At 46.7% G+C, this 20,146-nt stretch overlaps 1 protein-coding gene across 4 annotated transcripts in view; it reads right to left on the bottom strand.

Moving 5' to 3' along the window:
• nav2a (neuron navigator 2a) overlaps positions 1-20,146 on the bottom strand; it is a 566,581-nt gene that overhangs the window by 15,332 nt on the left and 531,103 nt on the right. For all 4 annotated transcript variants that reach the window (XM_059652190.1, XM_059652189.1, XM_059652188.1 and 1 more), the window contains 5 exons: positions 14,010-14,169; positions 13,265-13,362; positions 9,999-10,094; positions 6,871-7,039; positions 210-445 (listed from right to left, as the gene is read on the bottom strand). In XM_059652190.1, coding sequence (XP_059508173.1) covers positions 210-445; positions 6,871-7,039; positions 9,999-10,094; positions 13,265-13,362; positions 14,010-14,169 — 759 coding nt within the window. The remainder of the gene's footprint in view (positions 1-209; positions 446-6,870; positions 7,040-9,998; positions 10,095-13,264; positions 13,363-14,009; positions 14,170-20,146) is intronic.

A 20,146-nucleotide genomic window follows, 5' to 3' on the forward strand; every position in this document is an offset into this window, starting at 1 on the left:
CCGAAACGTCAGCTTTTGTGCTCCTGAGATGCTGCTGGGCCTGCTGTGTTCATCCAGCCTCACATTTTATTATCAGGCTGGAAAGGTTACTTCTGTTTTTCTCTCTCCATGAATGTTGCAAAACCTGCTGAGCTGCTCTTTTACTTCCTGCGTTTATTTCCATAGAGTTTTAATTCTGTTTAAATGTTAGACCGCAAGCGATTTCTTACCTTGCTTGATTTGTGGTCCACATTAAAGGTAGCAATGACCCCATCTGTCAGTTCTCTCCCTTCCCTGAGCACCATGTGCTCAGCAAGCCGATTGGCCAGATAGGTTTTCCCAGTGCCACTTGGACCTGACAGAATGATCCGGCGGTGATCCGTCAGCAGTGAGACATACCGTTGCAGCATCGGCTTTGGGATCAGTGTCTCAAACACAAGGGAATCTAAACTATGTTCTGACAAGCCTGAGGGACACAGCAGAATTGACAAGTGGTCAGGATATGGTGGAACCAAGGTCTGCTTTCTTATTCTAAAAATAGTACTAGAAGTAATATTTCACTGACACACTGTTCTCCATTTCACTAAACGTCCAAAGGACAATCCAAAAATATCTCAGCCATTAACCTTCTATTCTCCACCTGGTCATGTCTTGGGACTGAGGGAGATTTACCTGGTTAAATAAATACACCAAGTGCTGCAGAAAAATCAGCAAGTCTGGCAGTCTCTGCGGAGAGAGAAACAGCATTAACATTTTGCGTCCAATATGACTCTTCCTTTTCAGTTGCAAAGAACAGTCATTTTGGAGTCAAAACATTAACTCTCTGTCTCTTTCCCCAGATGTTGCCAGACCTGTTGAGCTTCTCCAGAATTCTCTCTGTTTGTTTCAGATTTCTAGCATCCGCTGTTTTTTGTTTCTGTTAATCTGTTAAATATTGGTTTAATGACAGCCGCATTTTATATTTTCTCAGCTTTAATTTTGGAAACTTGTCAACTTATGATTTCAAAATAGGAAACAGCAGTTAAACTAAGTCAAAGCTGCTGTGAGTAAGTTTTTCCCTCTATTTATAGATGGGATTTGGGTATCACAAGTGAAAGCCAGTAATTAATGCCCATTCTTAATTGCCCTGGAGAAAGTAGTGGTGAGCTGCCTTCCTAACTCATGGCAATCCTTCAGGTCAGTTAACAGACTGAATTTTACCAGCACTTCAGCAAAGGAAAGGGAGCTGGGAACACCAGCAAACTGGTATAAGAAGACATTGAGTCATGGATCCAAAATATTCCTGCCACCATGTCATTTTGCCAGCAGTGGGAATGCGGGCTGGCAAACTGCGGGATGAGAGACCAATCCAGCTGGTTCCTTGTGCAGGTGGCCATCCAATGAAATGTAAGACCAAAAGATGTGGAGCAGAAATAGGCCATTCAGCCCATCGAATCACATGGCCGATGTGATAATCTTCAAATCCATTTCCTGTCTTTTTAAGACAGAGGAGTCAAACTTTATAGGTGGTAGGTAAGAATGTAGATTTTTAAATGCAAACAGATCAGCCATGAATTTATACAGGCAATCACGTACAATTGTGTATAGGATTCCCATATTCATTAAAAGTCCCTTTCAGCCTCGAACATTCATAATGGTTCAGCCTCATTGTGTCTTTGCAGCAAAGAATTCCACAGATTCTCTATCCTCAGGGAGGAAATTCCTTCACAGCTTAGCCTTAAATGGGTGACCCTTAACTTTGAGATTATGCCCTTGAGTCCTAGGCTCTCTCGCAAGGGGAAGCAACTTTTCTATATATCCCTTATCCAGTCCCTATGGACCTTGTATGTTTCAATAAGGTCATGACACATTCTTTTATATTTCAGTGAGCATAGGCCAAATCTGCTCAACCTCTCCTCATTACAGTCCTTCCATAGCCAGGATCAGCCTGGTGAACCTTCTCTAGATTGCCTCCCCAAAGCCAGTCTGTCTTTCCTTAGAGGAAACATCACAGCCACCAGGAGGTCTCAAGGCGTTGGCTGAGAGAAGAGCAGAGGCTTCCTACTTTCTGGCTATTCTTTGGTCTAGGAGTGATACCCTCTGGCAAAGCCACCCTCCCAATGACCAAGCTGCCCATCATCAGTGCCTTCATTCTGCGGTGCACCAAAGAACATCAAGAGCACTGAGGAACTGCGGATTCCCTCTCGCTAGTTAGTAGCTGTTGGCGGGTTGAGGTGTAGGGTTAATGAACAAGATGAAGGGAGTTGTCAACAATGCAGACAGCCAAGGGAGCACTGGCAACTGCCACCTGACTGGTGCTGTGGGCAAAATGTGTTCCTCGTCTGCCTCAAGTAGAGCCGATACCTGCTTTCCGCCTTGGCACCGGGGCCTTTGCCACTTCAGGAAAATTTGAGCTGATGTTCTGAAAGTTCTTGTCATCAACCCTTTAGATCTGGGGACACTGAGACCCACCAATATTTTGTTTCTGTTTGAGATGGACAAATCATTTCTGATGTTTGGGCTTGGGCAGCATGTTATTGAATGCATTTACCCAGTGTAGCATTGAAGGACTGCTTGGCAGAGCATAATGTAAAATCTACAGAATCCTTACGGTGTGGAAACAGGCCATTTGGCCCAACAAGTCCACACCAACACTCTGAACAGCATCCCACCCAGATGCATCCCCCGCCCTATCCCTGTAAGCCTGCATTTTCCAAGGCTAATCTACCTAGCCGACACATCACTGGTCACTGCTGCCGATTTAGCACCTAATCTGCATATTTTTGGACTGTGGGAGGAAACCGGAGCACCCGGAGGAAACCCACACAGACACAGGGAGAATGTGCAAACTTACGCAGACAGTCATTTGAGGTTGGAATCGAACCTGGGACCCTGGAGCTGTGAGGCAGCAGCACTAAACACTACAGCTTGCAGATGATCAACAGGATAAAAATCTTCAGATAAAGTCAAAGGGGATTAAGCTGGGCTCTGATTCTTCTCAACCAGTAGTTGATAAAGGACTCTATTGGCTGCTTATTTTGGGGGCTATTGTACAGCTGAGTTTTATTCTCATACAGTAAATAGTCAAATGATTGATCAATGTGACCAGTGTGGTAGCGCATACTAAACATTCACAAATTCAGTTTACGTCCAGTTGTAACACAAATTCCACAGCGTGAACTGTGCTTCCAGTTTGCAGGAACTCCATCAACTCTCTAACTCTGTAATGCTGTAAAAACGTCTGAAATATGTACAGAAGTTGGCCTTTAGCAGCTCGAGCTTGCTGCTCCATCATACAAAATCATAGGTGGCCTGTTGCATTTCAAAATCCACATTCCCACCCAACTCCAATAACACTTGACTCCTCTGTCTTAAAAATATTTAATGACCTTTGACTCCCACCTCCATCACTTTCAGAGGCAGAAAGTTCCAAAGTTGCATAACCCTCAGGGAAAAGAAATCCAAGCATTTCTGTTGTGAAAGCATGTTCCTTAATTTTAAAACAGTGGCCCCTAGTTCTGGGCCCACAAGAGGAAACAGTCTTTCCACATCAACCTTGCTAAGGCCATTCATGATCTTAAATGCAGCAATCAAATTGCCCCTCATTCTTCTGAATTTCAATGGAAACAAACCCAATCTGTCAAAAACTTTCCTCATAAGACAACCCATTCACTTTAGGTAAGGATTCAGGGAGGCAATGGCCCAGTGGTATTAGTGCTGGACTGTTAATCCAGAAATACAGACAATGCTCTGGGGACCCAGGTTCAAATCCTGCCATGGCAGATAGTGGAATTTGAATTCAATAAAATATCTAGAATTAAGAATCTAATGGTGACTGTGAGTCTGTTGCCAAGTGTTGGGGGGAAAACCCATCTGATTCACTAATGTCCTTTAGGGGATGAAACTGCCATCCATACCTGGTCTGGCCTACATGTGACTCCAGACCCACAGCAATGTGGTTGACTCTGAACTGCTATCAGGGATGGGCAATAAAATGCTGCCTGGCCAGCAACGGCCTTGTCCCATCAATGAATTAAAATAAAAATAAGGTTTCAATCTTGTGAACCACCTCCAATGTATTTGCATACTTCACTAAATAAGGAGTCCAAAACTACAATATGAATTTGAGATATGATCTTACCAATGCCTTGTCAAATGGACGCTGTAGCTGTTTTATAATGACTACAGTATAGAGGCAACTTGTTCCTCTATTCAAGAAGGGAAATAGGGATAACCCAAGAAACTTTAGGTTGATAGGTCTCACATCAGTGGTTGCAAAGCTATTGAAGAGAATTCCTACAGATAGGATTTGTGCGCATTTGGAAAAGCATGGTCTAATTAGGGACAATTAGCATGGGCAGGTCATGTCTTACTAACTTGATTGAATTTTTCAAGGAGATGATGAAGGTGTTCGCTGGGGGTACTGCAAGTGGATGTTATCCTTCATGGTAGGTTCAGCCAGAAGATTAAGATGCATGGGATCCATGGTGGCTTGGCCACATGGATTCAGAATTGGCTGGCCCGTAGAAGGCTGAGGGCAGTTGTGGAAGGGTGTTTTTCAGGCTGAATGTCCGTGAGTAGTAGTGTTCAGCAGGGTTCTGCCTTGGGAGCTCTGCTGTTTGTGATCATATATAAATGGTTTGGATGAAAATGTAGATGGATAGGTTAGTAATTTTACAGATGATGCAAAGATTGGTAGAGTTGTGGATAGTGTAGAAGGTTGTCAAAGGCTACACTGGGATATAGATCAGTTGCAGATATGGGTGGAGAAATGACAGATGGAGTTTAATCCAGGTAAGTGTGAGGTATTGCACTTTGGGAGGTCAAATGTTAAGGAAAAGTATACAGTTAGTGGCACGATCCTGAACAGCATTGTGGTGTGGAGGGATCTTGGCGTCCATAGCTCCCTGAAAGTGGTCAAGCAAGTAGATAGGTGGTCAGGAGGCGCATGGCATGCTTGCCTTTATTGGTCAGGGCATTGAGTACAGGAATTAGAATGTCATGTTGCAGCTTTATAAGACTTTGGTTAGGGCATACTTGGTCTACCACGTTCAATTCTGGTTGCCACATCACAGGAAGGTTGTGGAAGCTTTGCAGAGAGTGCAGAAGAAGTTTACCAGGATGCTGTCTAGATTAAAGGGTATGAGCTTTACAGAAAGGCTAGAAAAACTTGGATTGTTTTCTCTGGAGTGACGGAGCCTGAGGAGAGACTTGATAGGAGTCTATCAAATTTGAGGTTCATAGAAACGGTTATGGTCAGAATCTTTTGCCCCAGAGTTGAAATGTCTAAAACTGGGGGGTCATGCATTTACGGTCAGAGGGGGAAATGTTCAAAGGAGACGTGAGGGGCAAGTTTTTTACACAGAGAGTGGTAGGAGCCTGGAATGTGCTGCCATGGATGGTGGTAGAGACAGATATGATGGGGGTGTTTAAGAGACTTTTAGATAAACACATGAATATGCAAGGAATATAGACCAAGGACAGGGAGAAGGGAAATATGTTAGTTTGGTGTCATGTTCGGCACGACATCATGGGCCGGAGGGCCCATTCCTGTGATGTACTGTTCTATGTTCTAAGTTGTTGCAAACTGCCCAAAATTTCTGAGATGGTATTAATTGCAACTAAGGCCAAAGTATACCTCAAAATTTGCTCCAATTTTCTCATTGTGCGATAAATACAATTTTCTGAAAATTTCCATTGGATATTGGATTCAATACATTGGAAAAGCCGATTTCAAGTGAGGATAAACAGATGATACAAAGGTTGGTGCAGTATTAAATACTGTAGAAGGTTATCAAAGGATACAACAGGATAGAAATCAGTGAAACGAACAAACTTATAACTTATTAATTCTTTGAACTACATGAGCATTTCAGTTGAGAGAATTGGGAGTAGCCATTAATGTACATTTTTCACAGTGTGCTGAAGAAAATGCAATTGTTAGTTTTTCTCATCTAAACATACTGATGCCACAGTGGTAGAAAAAGTACATTATATGCTGCAATGAAGAAAATTCTTTCTTTAATTTACTTAACTAAGTTGCTGTAAAACATCAGAATTTCTAGAGAATTCAAACTTTCATGAGCAATTTATATCCTGTTTGAAACCGGCACGAGCTCAGAGATATGGGTGCTGCATTTTTGTATGGGAGTAATTAACACAGGTTGAAGAGCAAGAGAAGGAATCAGTGTAAAAGGTTGAGCAAATTTTAGCTTGGGGGTAATATAATGGTTAAGTTGATTATATTCCCTGATCTTTAACACTGAATCGCAGCATTCTGTTATACTCTCACTGTAATGTAATGTTGGCAAAATCCTACCGATCCATAAAGCCATTTGCTCATTAGTGAGATTAACTGACAACTGGTGGTGGTTTAACCTGAGGGTCATCATGCCTCAGGTGAGTGGAAAGGTTGTGAAGGAGAATCCTTCATAGTAACCTCAGCTGGTGCAGGAATTGAACCCATGGCATTGGCTTCACTCTGCAACACAAAGCAGCCATCCAGCAAACTGAGTTAGCCAACCTTCATGCTGCATTGTACACTGTAATGCTTTATCATTGTTTCAGTGCAGGCTTTCAAAACATTATGAGCCTACACATTCAAGTCTATTGAACTGAAAGATGGATTGCAGTTGTGGAAAATTCTTACTACAATTGTGAATAGAATAGACGAGCAATACCAAGTACCATGAGCAGGGGGCGTCAGGAATCCATGATTTCAGGACAACTGACTACTCTTCTAATTGTCAATGAAATTACAAAGTGATTCAACATTCTTCATCAAGTAAGACTGAGGACAGAATCTATCATTTGGAACAAAGTTTCTGCGAGTTGCATTCTTTCTCCACCCCTGATTCTCAAAATTTCTCTTTTAAAAGTCAACTGAAGGCGACACAATGAATAAGTTCGTACCTTTCAATGACATTGTGACTGTGTTGCTTTCTCCCACTAAATAGCCGCAGGGTAACAGCTCTGGCGTGTCTACATTATTAGTGCGTTGGATGTCTCCTATGCTGTAGCCCAGCACACTATCTGAGTTGAGGCCTAACTGGCTGACTGGATCCACATGGATAATGTACTCCTGCAAAAGACAGCATCATCAGAAACCGTAACATTGTGTGCATTCTGAACTAGACCAGGAAAACAATAACTAGAATTGATTACTATATTTGAACTGATACAAGGCAAGGAAGTGGGAACAAGGGACTGAGTTGAATGAGCAGCTGTATTCATATTGAATGGTGGAGCAGATAACAAAGTGTGAGGCTGGATGAACACAGCAGGCCAAGCAGCATCTCAGGAGCACAAAAGCTGACATTTCGGGCCTAGACCCTTCATCAGAGAGGGGGATGGGGACAGGGAACTGGAATAAATAGGGAGGGAGGGGGAGGAGGACCGAAGATAGAGAGAAAAGAAGATAGGTAGAGAGGAGAGTATAGGTGGGGAGGTAGGGAGGGGATAGGTCAGTCCAGGGAAGACGAACAGGTCAAGGAAGCAGGATGAGGTTAGTAGGTAGGAAATGGAGGTGCGGCTTGAGGTGGAAGGAAGGGATGGGTGAGAGGAAGAACAGGTTAGGGAAGCGGAGACAGGTTGGGCTGGTTTTGTGATTCAGTGGGGGAAGGGGAAGAACTGGGCTGGTTTTGGGATGCAGTGGGGGAAGGGGAGATTTTGAAGCTTGTGAAGTCCACATTGATACCATTGGGCTGCAGGGTTCCCAAGCGGAATATGAGCTGCTGTTCTTGCAACCTTCGGGTGGCATCATTGTGGCACTGCAGGAGGCTCATGATGGACATGTCGTCTGAGGAATGGGAGGGGGAGTTAAAATGGTTCGCGACTGGGAGCTGCAGTTGTTTGTTGCGAACCGAGCAGAGGTGTTCTGCAAAGCGGTCCCCAAGCCTCCGCTTGGTTTCCCCAATGTAGAGGAAGCCACACCGGGTACAATGGATACAATATACCACATTGGCAGATGTGCAGGTGAACATCTGCTTGATATGGAAAGTCATTTTGGGGCCTGGGATAGGGGTGAGGGAGGAGGTGTGGGGGCAAGTGGCAGAAGTGTCAGAGGATGATGCGTTGTATCCGGAGGTTGGTGGGGTGGTATGTGAGAACGAGAGGGATCCTCTGGGGGCAGTTGTGGCAGGGGCGGGGTGTGAGGGATGTGTTGTGGGAAATGCGGGAGACGCGGTCACGGGCCGCCGTCTACAATCCGACCCCACCGCCCAAGACATTTTTCCATCCCCACCCTTGTCTGCCTTGTGGAGAGACCACTCTCTCCGCGACTCCCTCGTCTGCTCCACACTCCCCTCCAACCCCACCACACCTGGCACCTTCCCCTGCAACTGCAGGAAGTGCCACACTTGCCCCCACACCTCCTCCCTCACCCCCACCCCAGGCCCCAAGATGACTTTCCATATCAAGCAGATGTTCGCCTGCACATCTGCCAATATGGTATACTGTATCCATTGTACCTGGTGTGGCTTCCTCTACATTGGGGAAACCAAGCGGAGGCTTGGGGACCACTTTGCAGAACACCTCCGCTCGGTTCGCAATAAACAACTGCACCTCCCAGTCGCAAACCATTTTAACTCCCCCTCCCACTCCTCAGACGACATGTCCATCATGGGCCACCTGCAGTGCCACAATGATGCCACCCGAAAGTTGCAAGAACAGCAACTCATATTCCGCTTGGGAACCCTGCAGCCCAATGGTATCAATGTGGACTTCACAAGCTTCAAAATCTCGCCTTCCCCCACTGCATCCCGAAACCAACCCAGTTCTTCCCCTTCCCCCACTGCACCACAAAACCAGCCCAGCTCGAACCCTCCCCGCACTGCATCCCAAAACCAGCCCAACCTGTCTCTGCTTCCCTAACCTGTTCTTCCTCTCACCCATCCCTTCCTTCCACCTCAAGACGCACCTCCAATTCCTACCTACCACCTCATCCTGCTTCCTTGACCTGTTCGTCTTCCCTGGACTGACCTATCCCCTCCCTACCTCCCCACCTATACTCTCGTCTCTACCTATCTTCTTTTCTCTCCATCTTCAGCCTGCCTCCCCCTCTCTCCCTATTTATTCCAGTTCCCTCTCCCCATCCCCCTCTCTGATGAAGGGTCTCGGCCCGAAACGTCAGCTTTTGTGCTCCTGAGATGCTACTTGGCCTGCTGTGTTCATCCAGCTCCACACTTTGTTATCTTGGATTCTACAGCATCTGCAGTTCCCATTATCACTGAATGGTGGAGCAGACTCTGTTAAGTCAGGGAAACTGACTGATCGTATTTAGGTAAATGTAACAAATAGCATTGTCCAATTGTTTCATTTTAAAGCTTAGCAATCCTTTCCCTCATGTTATCGACTGTACAAAAGATTAAGGATTAACTCCAGTGATTTCCTATGTACTACTCTCCTCCCACATTAACAACATTAATTTACCTGTTTTATTAGTAATAATAAAGTCAGTGAACCATGTAATTTTATTTGGTCAGATAATGGGAACTGCAGATGCTGGAGAATCCAAGATAATAAAATGTGAGGCTGGATGAACACAGCAGGCCCAGCAGCATCTCAGGAGCACAAAAGCTGACGTTTCGGGCCTAGACCCTTCATGGTGGTTCTTTTCCAGGTAGGCAACTGCCCAGGCTGTCCAAAAAATAATTTGCACTCTTGGGCACCAAAGAGGACAAAAGCAACTTTTGCTGTGATAGCCCTCAGGGCTAAATAGCATGCTGTCATTTCCTGAAGAGTGCAAGGGAGCGGTCAGCGAGGTATCAGTCCATTGAGGAAAAGAAGGAAGAGTATTAGAACAAAAGAGGAAAGGGGAAAGCATGAAATGAACAGATATTGCAAAGTACTGTTCTGGCTTAAACTGAATAATTAAGATCTGGTGACATCTATTACAAAGGAGCCATTTACTGGCCTTCAGGAGCTGCCCGTGGAAAGTTTAGCACCAAAACATAATGACAGCTAACTCAAAATAACAGAAACATTTGAACCTCCCACTCTTCAACTATCAAACTAGCAGCAGAATGTTTGAATTCTTTTACCTTGAACAGACGCCGCACAACACCATCCAAGACATCCCACTTTGTCTTACCGCTGACTCCAATGCAACCAACTATATATTGACGAATCCGAGACTCCTGTGGTGAAGGAAACAAGAGAAAAATTTGGCAGTGTCTTTTTCCTCGTCAATTATTTTTCTGCTCATAAAGATAAGAAAGCCAAAAATAAAATCTTGCAGTTCGGTCTCTTTATCAAATGCTTTTGTCTCAGTTAGAGATTGTAAGAATGCAAGACAAGTAAATATTGTCCAATCATGTGCTCTAATCCCAATCTCAACCATGACACTCATGGCAGAATCAGATCAACATTTCCATTTCTTGCGCCCACCAACCCTCTGCCGTCATCTAGAAACATTGTGCAGAAAATGTAGACAATTCCATGCTGTGGCCAAATTTTAAAGATTTTGTTCATAGAACGTGAGTATTACTGGGAAAGCCAGCATTTGTTGCCCATCCCTAGATGCGCACCACCCCCCCCCCCCCCCCCCCCCCCGCCAAAAGGAACATGATCAGGGACCACTTGCTTGAAGTGTAGCAGTTCATGTGGTGCACATACATCTGTGATGCTGTGTTAATCTGGTGGTCTGGGGCCTTGGCCTAGTGACTGTAAAGGTGCAGGGATATAGTTGCATTACATCACCAGGCTGTGGGATTTGAAGAGGAACTTGCAGTTGATGCTCTTGAGGCATTCAGGACAGCGGGCATTGAATGATTACTTCGGTGAAAATAGTGCGCTGGGCACTGGGAAAAAGACAGGACATTAGCACTAGGGGATAGAACAGCAGGCTGAATGGCCTCCTTCTGTGCTGTAACAATTTGTGATGCTGTGTATATTGTTCTGCTCTCCTCATGGATACATGTCGCTCATTTGAAAGGTGCTTGCCAACTCACTGCAGTGTATTTTGCAATCGAGACATACTGCTGACTTTAAATGCTGCTGGTGGGGGGGACTGAGGGGGCGATGCTAGGGAGTCTTTGTCATGAGCTTTGTTTTGTTTGGTGCAGAGCTTTCTGAATGTTTTTGGAGCTACACCCATCCAGGTAAGTGGACAGTATTCCATCACACTCTTGACACGCATTATGGAGTCAGGAGGTGAGTTACTTGCTGCATGATTCCGAGCCTCTGACCTGCTCTAGTAGCCAGAGTACTCATATAGTTCGTCTGGTTCAGTTTCTGGTCAATGACATCCCCCTTCCCAATGTGTTTGAAAGTGAGTATTCAGTAATGGTAATGCCATTGAATGTCAAAGGGAAGATGGCTCAATTGTCTTGCTGGAGATGATCATTGCCTGGTATTTGACAAGAATGTTAGATTAAAACTGACCTCTAACAGGACTAGACAGGGTATGCGCAGGAAGCATGTTTCCCATGGCCAGGCAGCCCAGACCCGGGGGCCACAGTCTAAAGATATAGGGTGGACCATTTAGGACTGAGTCCTTGAGAAATTTCACCACCCGGGGAGTGGTGAGCCATTGGAATTCTTTGTTGCAGAAAGCAGTTGGGGCCAAAAAAAACTGAATATTTTCAAGAAAGAAGATAGATATAGTTCTTTGGGCTAAAAGGAACAAAGGGTATAGGGTGAAAACAGGAACAGGAGACTGAGTTGGGTGATCTGCTGTGAGCGTGTTGAAAAGTGGAATAGGCTCCAATGACGAAATGACCTACTCCCTACTTTCTATGATTCTGCAAATGCTGTTGAGGTCAGCCTGCAACAGTTCATGGGTTGTTTCACACTTTGTCAAGTGAGAAATGGTGTTGAACATTGTGTAGTTATCAGGGAAATCCCTTCCTTCTGACGTAATGATAGAGGGAAGGTCATTGATGAAGCAGCTGTGGAGAAACTCCTGCAACTACATCCTGAATTGAGATGTCTGATCTCCAACAGCCACTATCATTGTCTTCTATGCTGGGTATGATTCCAACCAGTGCAGAAATTTTCTGTGGATTCCCACCGGCTTTCAGTTTTGTTAGGGCTCCTGGCTGCCACACTCAGTTAAATGCTGTGTTAATGTCAATCACACCTCACCTCTGGAAAGTAGCTCTTTAGACCAGGTTTGGACCTAGGTTACAATGGAATTTGAGCCAAATGGTCTGAGGACAACAAATCAAGCATCAATGAGCAAGTCATTTGTCAGTAAGTGCTACTTCAGGGGACTAACAATGACCATTTCTATTGTTTTAATAATGATTGAGAGTGGACTGATGAGGCAGTGCTCAATTGGTATTGCATTAGGAGACTAAGACTGTGAGGGCAGGAAAGCAGAAAATGACAAGTGCACATGCTTGAAGTAACACTTGAGGATCTGCATGTAAAAAGCTACAGAGGATCGCCAAAGAGTTACATGTGTTTAGTGCTCAGAGTTTGAGTGTGGCATTATGATGGTTATGATCCTAGACTAATCTAATGATCACTGGTCCAAATGCCTTATACCATGTTTTGAGTTTGAATTTTAATAATATCGTAATGTATGAGCAAGCATCACGGAGATAAATGACATTTGAAGCAGTCAACTGTTCTAAAAGCCCAGTCTACACAGCAATGTCCTTCAGCAAAGTCTCCATCTCTATCTTGCTTGCTCATGCATTGAATGATTCTAATTCCTTCTGACATAGTCAAACAAGTAACTCAATCATTAGGAAGAATTCTCATTAAACACGATAATAAACTCCTACGTGGCCTGAGGCCAGCTCCTCATTCTTTTGGAAACCCAATTTTCTCAAATGACACTAAGATGGCAGTGTCACATATTACCAGGGGCATTTTCAACAATGGAATCATCCAGCTTGAATCTAATCTCAGAATAAGACTTTGCTCATTTAAAGTCAGAGATGAGGAGGAAATTCCTTCTCTCAGAGGATAGTGAATCTGTGGAATCCTTTACCACAGACTTTACTGTAAGAGTAAAGTCACCATAGTCCTGCTGGACCCAGAAGGCCTCAGACTAGGGGAGAGATTGAGAAGGAGAGCCATTTCAGCCAGTGTGGCAATTAAACCCACATTGTTGGCCTTACTCTACATTACAGGCCATCCAGCCTACTGAGCTAAGTAAGAGAGGCGTAGATGTTGGATCATTAAATACATTCAAAACTGAGTTAGAATTTTAATCTGTTAGGGAATCAGGGTTATGGGGAAAAGGCAGGAAAGCGAAGGTGAGAACTGTCAGATCAGCCATGGCCTCAATGAATGGCAGAGTGGACTGGATGGGTTGAATGGCCTGCCTGCTCCTATGGCATATGGTCTAGCATACCTCTTTCCATCTCATCTCTTCTTGCAAGCGGACTACTATCTTCACGTGCCTGCCTTCTTTGCGGGCCGAGCCATCTGCGTTGTCATCGAGTAGCATATCTGTTCAACAGTGAGAAACATGAAATGACAAGAAGAGGCCATGAGACAGATACTGATTGCGACCCAAAGTTCATACAAATGGAACTGCATTGTTCCACTGCTTGGCAATGTTAATGTGTGACAGACGACTAACTTGTGATATATGTAAACAGTGAACACGCACTGACATGCAAGCAACACTCCCCCACAATGAAAAGGCACTATAGTCCGAACCGACCACAGGCCTGCTTTTTTATGAGAGAAGGATGGCTGGCGGTGGTTTAAGCTGAGGGTGACCCCAGGTGAAGGGAGAGGTTGAGATAATCTGTGTGGGAATTGAACCCATGTTACTGGCCTCAGATTGGCTGTCCAGCCCAGGACAATGTACTTTAAACAATGGAAGGTTGAAAACCAAAACTTCTGGTTTTAGCCAGAATGTTTAATCTGAAGTCTACAAAATGTCCATCGCTGAGTACACAATGGGTGCTCTAGCAATGTGTACAGCAGCTGGAACAGAGATTGGCTATTTCTGAAGAAGATAAAAACAATCTGACTCAAAAACAAAATGCTGGAGAAACTCAGCAGAACTGGCAGCATCTGAGAGGCAGAAACAGAGTTAACACATTACGACACTTTGTGTTCCTTCTGGCTATTTTTGAGTTGCATACCAAGACTGGTGGACTCGGTCAGATTGAGGCTGTGTTGGGAAAGGCCAAGTGACTGACGAGGGGATGAAGAGATGGAGAGCTGCGACTGGGTACGACTACAGCTGCCTTGGGTTTCAGACTTCAAGCGATCATTCTCTGCCTTCAGCTTTTCAATTTCAGTCTAGGAGGGAAGAAGATTTCCACATTAAAACAAGTTAGACTGATTATAATCATGCAAAAGACCTTACATTGAACAGACACAATGGGAACTGCAGATGCTGGAGAATCTGAGATAATGAACTGTGGAGCTGGATGAACACAGCAGGCCAAGCAGCATCAGAGGAGCACAAAAGCTGACGTTTCGGGCCTAGACCCTTTTCTGATAAAGGGTCTGCTGTGTTCATCCAGCTCTACATTAAACAGACACTTTGGTTTCCCACTTATATCAGTGAACACTCGAAGCATTTTCGAGGACACCATAAAAAGAAACAGACTGCTTACAGTCATGGAGGTCCACAGTACACAAAAGGCCCTTTAGCCCATTGGGTCTGTGCTGGTCAAAAGCAACCCATATAGTGTCCTTTGTGACCAAGGTCATCACTAAGCACCTCATAGCCAAATAAGTTCTTTTAAAAATAAGACCCGAAAGAACTGAGGATGCTATAAATCAGAAACAAGAACAGAAATTGCTAGAAAAGCTCAGCAGGTCTGGCAGCATCTGATAAACTCAGAAGAAGGATCACTGGACCCGAAACGTTAGCTCTGATTTTTCCGCATAGATGCTGTCAGACCTGCTGAGCTTTTCCGGCAATTTCTGTTTAAGTTTTTTTTTAAAGTTTAGTTACGATTGCAATTTAGGATGCATACCAAATTTCCACAAACAGCAAAGCGATAATGACCAGAAAATTTGCTTTCTCTTTGTGATATTGATTGATGGATAATTATTGACCAGAATAGTGGGGATAACTCATTTCATCTCCTTCAAAATTGAGACAATGGGTCTTTTAAATTCACCACATGTATAACATCTCAGTAACTTAATATCTCGTCTGAAAGATGACATCTCCAAAACTGCTGCATTCCCTCAACACTGCACTTGAAGATTCACCTCAATTTGTCTACTCAATCCCATGAGTGGATGCAAACCCCAGACCTTACAGCTCAGAGACAGGAACGCTACCACAGCTTGCACTGCTGTCTGACACTTTTAATTTGCCGTAACTATTTATTAGCTGCTTGTGCAGGGCCTGTAAAAATTATCTCTGGAAAACTGGTATCTAACTGACATACTTGAGCACAATAAACCAAACCATCACTGGGGGAAATGTTATTGATTCGTTAGAACTGCCACCGCATTCTGAAAGTTGCACAGGACAATTTATCATTACAACATCAAAAAAGTGTCCATTGCACCAATGACGCTATCCAATGTGAATTATATTTCCACATTATTGTTTCAAAATAAATCAGATTGATTAAAGTAACAGGTCACCATGAATAAGTAACATTGTGAGCGAAGTTGTTGAAGTTTATTTTTTTGTAAATTTACCAATGTTAAGAAAGGAAATCTGAATCAAACACAGAGAATGCTGAAGAAACTCAGCCGGTCTAACAACGTCTGTGGAGAGAGAGGGGGGTGATGGAGAGAGAGAGAGAGAGATAGAGAGAAACCGAGTTAATGTTTCAAGTCTGTTATGACTTCTTCTTCTCTATCCACGGATGCTGCCAGACCTGCTGTGTTTCTCCAGCGTTTTCCATATTTGATTCAGATTTTCAGCATCTGCCGTATTTTATCTTTATTCGGGAAAGTAAATATCTAATTAAGCTCTAACTGGAACATTCTGACATTGTTAGAACAATAGGCTTGCACTTTTGAATTCACAGACAAACATCAGTGTGAAAGCCTCTTCTCTGTTCCTTTAAACATAAGGAACTGGACGAGTTGGCCATTCAGCCCCTCAAGCCTGCTCTGCCATTCTCTGAGATCACTGCTATCTGGTTGCATCCTCATTCCAGTTTCTCATATGTGCCTCATGCAGCTTGATTTCTTTGCTCTAATCTTATCACTTATCTTGTAATAAGATTGTATATTGATACTGGAATGCTGCATTTTTGAATAATGTCATTATTAGGATATATTTACACAAGTAAATACGATTAGACACCAGATTGTGAACTTTATGTTAAATTATGTGAAATGGTTAAATTATTAAATTGTGCCAATGGTTAACAGCACTAAGTTTGATGGATGTGAGATTGCTCGCTGAGCTAGAAGATTCATTTTCAGACGTTTCGTCACCATTCTAGGTAACATGCCGCCATCGAAGCGCTGGTGTTATGTCCCGCTTTCTATTTATCTGGTTAGGTTTCCTTGGGTGGGTGATGTCATTTCCTGCATTGGTGATGTCGTTTCCTGTTCTTTTTCTCAAAGGATGGTAGATTGGCTCCAAATCAATGTGTTTGATTTGATTTGGAGCCAATCTACCATCCCCTGAGAAAAAGAACAGGAAACGACATCACCCATGCAGGAAATGACATCACCCACCCAAGGAAACCTACACAGATAAATAGAAAGCGGGACATAACACCAGTGCTTTGTCGGAGGCTCAATGTTGATGTTACCTAGAATGGTGACGAAACGTCTGGGAACGAACCTTCAAGCTCAGTGAACCAGCTTACATCTGGAACAAAATAAAGACCCACTCTCTTGTGGACCAAGAGGAGGAGAGTGCTGTCTTGGGGGTGAAAGGAGGACGTCGGGTTGGCTGTGCACCCTTGCGACGAGTGGATCTTAATGCTGGCTTCGGCCTAACGCTGGTTCAGGGGAGCAGCCAACCTGCAACGATGGCTGCGGCAAGTGCTCGTGCCCCAGGTCAGGGGGTCCGGAACACCATCCGTGTTTCCGTAAAGAAGGTGGATGAAGGTGCACCTGTGGACCGCACCTTCTTCATGAAGAGGGTCCTGTTGGACTGTTGTGGGTTTGCTGCTGCGGACATTTACTGCCTGCAGGGTTTCCCTGGAGGAGGTTTTTACGACGTGATCTTCCGGAGTGCCAAGCTTTGCGAGCGCTTCCTGGAGGTTTTCAAGGAGAAAGGAGGTGACGGCCCCCTCTCTGTATTGACCGCTGTCCCACTGTTTGTGATGCCAGCACAGAGGAGCCGTATGGTGACTGTACACATGTGCAACCCGCATGTGCCAGCAGTTGATGTCCTGACCTTCCTCGGAAGGTATGTGAAGGTGGAAGGGGACCTAACTGACATCATGGACCCCTTTGGCATCTGGACCAGTAAGAGGGTCAAGGTGACGCTGAGGATGGGCGCGGACGGGAACGTCGTACACCCACCGTCCAGCTTCGCGATCGGCGGGAGCAAGGGCTACCTGACCTATGCAGGGCAACCTAAAGTCTGCCATGCCTGTGGTAGGTCAGGTCACGTGGCGGCCGACTGCAAAGCCACCATCTGCAGGAACTGCAGGGAGGAGGTACACCTTGCAAAGGATTGCCCACGAGAGAGAAGCTGCAACCTTTGCAGGGAAGCGGGCCACTTCTATAGGGCATGCCCGCAGCAGGGGACCACCTACGCCCAGGTCGCTGGCAGGGGCAATGCGGGGCCAGCACCCCCCGGAGGAGAGGAAGGCACCAGGGCCCAGCAAGGACCCCACTAATGTGCAGGAGGGCCAGGTCGTGCAGGAGGGCCCAGCCCCGCAGGATGGGCCCAAGGTCAGCAAAGCGCCCCTGCAGGCTCCACTCCCCCCCAACAACCCGGAGTCGATGGAGGCGGCAACAGGCGACCCAGGGGTGTGGACGATGGTTCGGAACGCAAGGAGGAAGGTGCGTCGACGGGCCCAGGAACCGCAACCATCAGGCGGGAAGAGGCAGCTACAGGGGGGCTATAAGAGCTCCTCTGACGGGGGGGATTCAGAGAGGGCCCACCCGAAGCAGAAGTTAAAGATCTCAAGGAAGAAGGAAAGCAGCACCCCGCTTCCAGGTGACGGGAGGCGTCCTGAGGCTCCCTCCGACAACCAGTCAAGTGCCGCTGGGGCACTGGAGGGCCCCCCGGGACTTGCAGGCGGGAAGGAGGAAACAGCGCATCCCCAGCCTGACCCGGAGCCAGACCCTCCTGCCTCCGCACCCCCGACGAGGGGATGCCACGCGGAAGGCAGCATGGACGGTTTCCTGGGCCCGGAGAGCATCCAACAGTTAGCCCGGGCAATGGGCATGAAGGGACAGATGGAGGGGCTGGACCTTGGACTTGGGGAGGGTACTGCAGTCACTGCCTACAATGGGGGTACGAGTTGCGAGCATTAATGTGCGCAGCGTCAAGTCCACCGTAAGATGTGTGTCCACGTTGGCCTACCTGACCACCATCAAGGTGGACCTCCTGTTTCTGCAGGAGTGCGGGATACCGCACCTCGGCAGGTACGGGAAATGGTTCGGCGCCTGGACCTGTGGGCCTCCCATCTGGTCGGGGGGTGACGACTGTGGCTCCTCAGGCCTGGCTATTCTGCTGCGGGGGCGTGACTTCACCATCACTCAAGTTCAGGAGGTGATGGGGGGGCGCCTCCTAGTGGCTGACGTCACCTACAGGAATGCTCCCCTGAGGCTGATCAACGTGTACGCCCCAGCGGTACGGAGTGAGCGGTTGGCCGTCCTGCAGCGTCTTCCACCCCTGCTGGCTACGTCCAGGCCGGTCATCCTAGGCGGAGACTTCAACTGCATCATCGATGCAGATGGAAGATCCGGTGTGGGGACAGCGGGTGGGGGGATTCAACTGGACGTCACGTCCAGATTCCTGATGGGCACGGTGAAGGACGCCAAGCTGCTCGACGTCTTCAGCACCCCTGCAGACGGAGCGCAGTGGAGGTACACCTGGTCGCGGCCAGACGGGTCTATCCGCTCAAGGATAGACTTCCTGTTTGTGTCACGGACGTTCTCGGTCAGGTCCACTGGTGTCGAGCCGATGTTCTTCTCTGACCACTGCCTCCTGCTGGCCGACTGTCACTTACAGGATGACCAGCCGGCCGGCAAGGGAACGTGGAAACTCAACACGACTCTGTTGACCCCAGAGAACGTCGAGGAGCTTAAGAGGGAGTACGCCGGTTGGAGAACCGTGAAACCCCTCTTTGAGTCTCCGGGTGACTGGTGGGAGACGGTGAAGGAGAACATCAAGAGGTCCTTTGTCCTCAAGGGTGTTCGGAAGGCGAGAGAGAGGCGGGGAAAGCTGTTGCGACTCCAGAAAAGGGTGCAGAACCTGCTCCTTCTGCAGTTGATGGGGGTCGATGTCACGGAGGACCTACGTGAGGTGAGGGGCCAGCAAGCCTCGCTCTTCGCCACGGAGGCCTCCAGGATAATCTTCCGGTCCAGGGTCCGCTCCGTGGAGCAGGACGAGACGTGCTCGCGTTTCTTCTTGCAGAAGGTGCACAAAGAGTTCTGTGCTTAGCCGGCTGAAGGAGGACGACGGCTCGGTGATGTCGTCTCGGCCCGACATTTCGAGGATCAGCAGATCCTTCTATGCTGGACTGTACGACACGAAGCCCACGGACAGCACGGCCTCCGAGTCGTTCCTGTCATCTATCACGGAGGTCTTAGACGACGGCACGAGGGAGTGGCTGGACCGGCCGATATCCCTGGACGAGCTGACCAGAGCCCTCAAGTCCTTGGAGAGGAATAGGACTCCCGGGAGCAACGGCTTACCGGCCGAGCTGTATTCCGCTCTGTGGGACCTGGTCGGCCAGGACCTGCTGGAGGTGTACGATAGTGCGCTTCGGGCAGGGGAAATGTGCAAGTCCATGAGGAAGGGCATCATCACCCTCATCTACAAGAGGAAGGGGGACAGGGAAGAAATTAAGAATTGGCATCCCATTTCACTATTGAACGTGGACTACAAAATCCTGGCCAAGGTCATAGCCAACCGGGTCAGGTCTGTCCTGGAGTCGGTGATTCACCCTGACCAAACCTGTGCTGTGCCGGGCAGGAAGATCGCTGAGAGCCTCGCGCTCATCAGGGATACGATTGCCTACATACAGGACAGGCGGGTGGACACCTGCCTCGTCAGCCTGGACCAGCAGAAGGCCTTCGACAGGGTCTCTCATGCTTACATGAGGGACGTCCTCTCCAAATTGGGGTTCGGGGAGGGCATCCGCAATTGGATCCAGCTTCT

This window comes from Stegostoma tigrinum, chromosome 17, assembly GCF_030684315.1.
Source record: "Stegostoma tigrinum isolate sSteTig4 chromosome 17, sSteTig4.hap1, whole genome shotgun sequence".
In the NCBI taxonomy this organism is placed as follows: domain Eukaryota; kingdom Metazoa; phylum Chordata; class Chondrichthyes; order Orectolobiformes; family Stegostomatidae; genus Stegostoma; species Stegostoma tigrinum.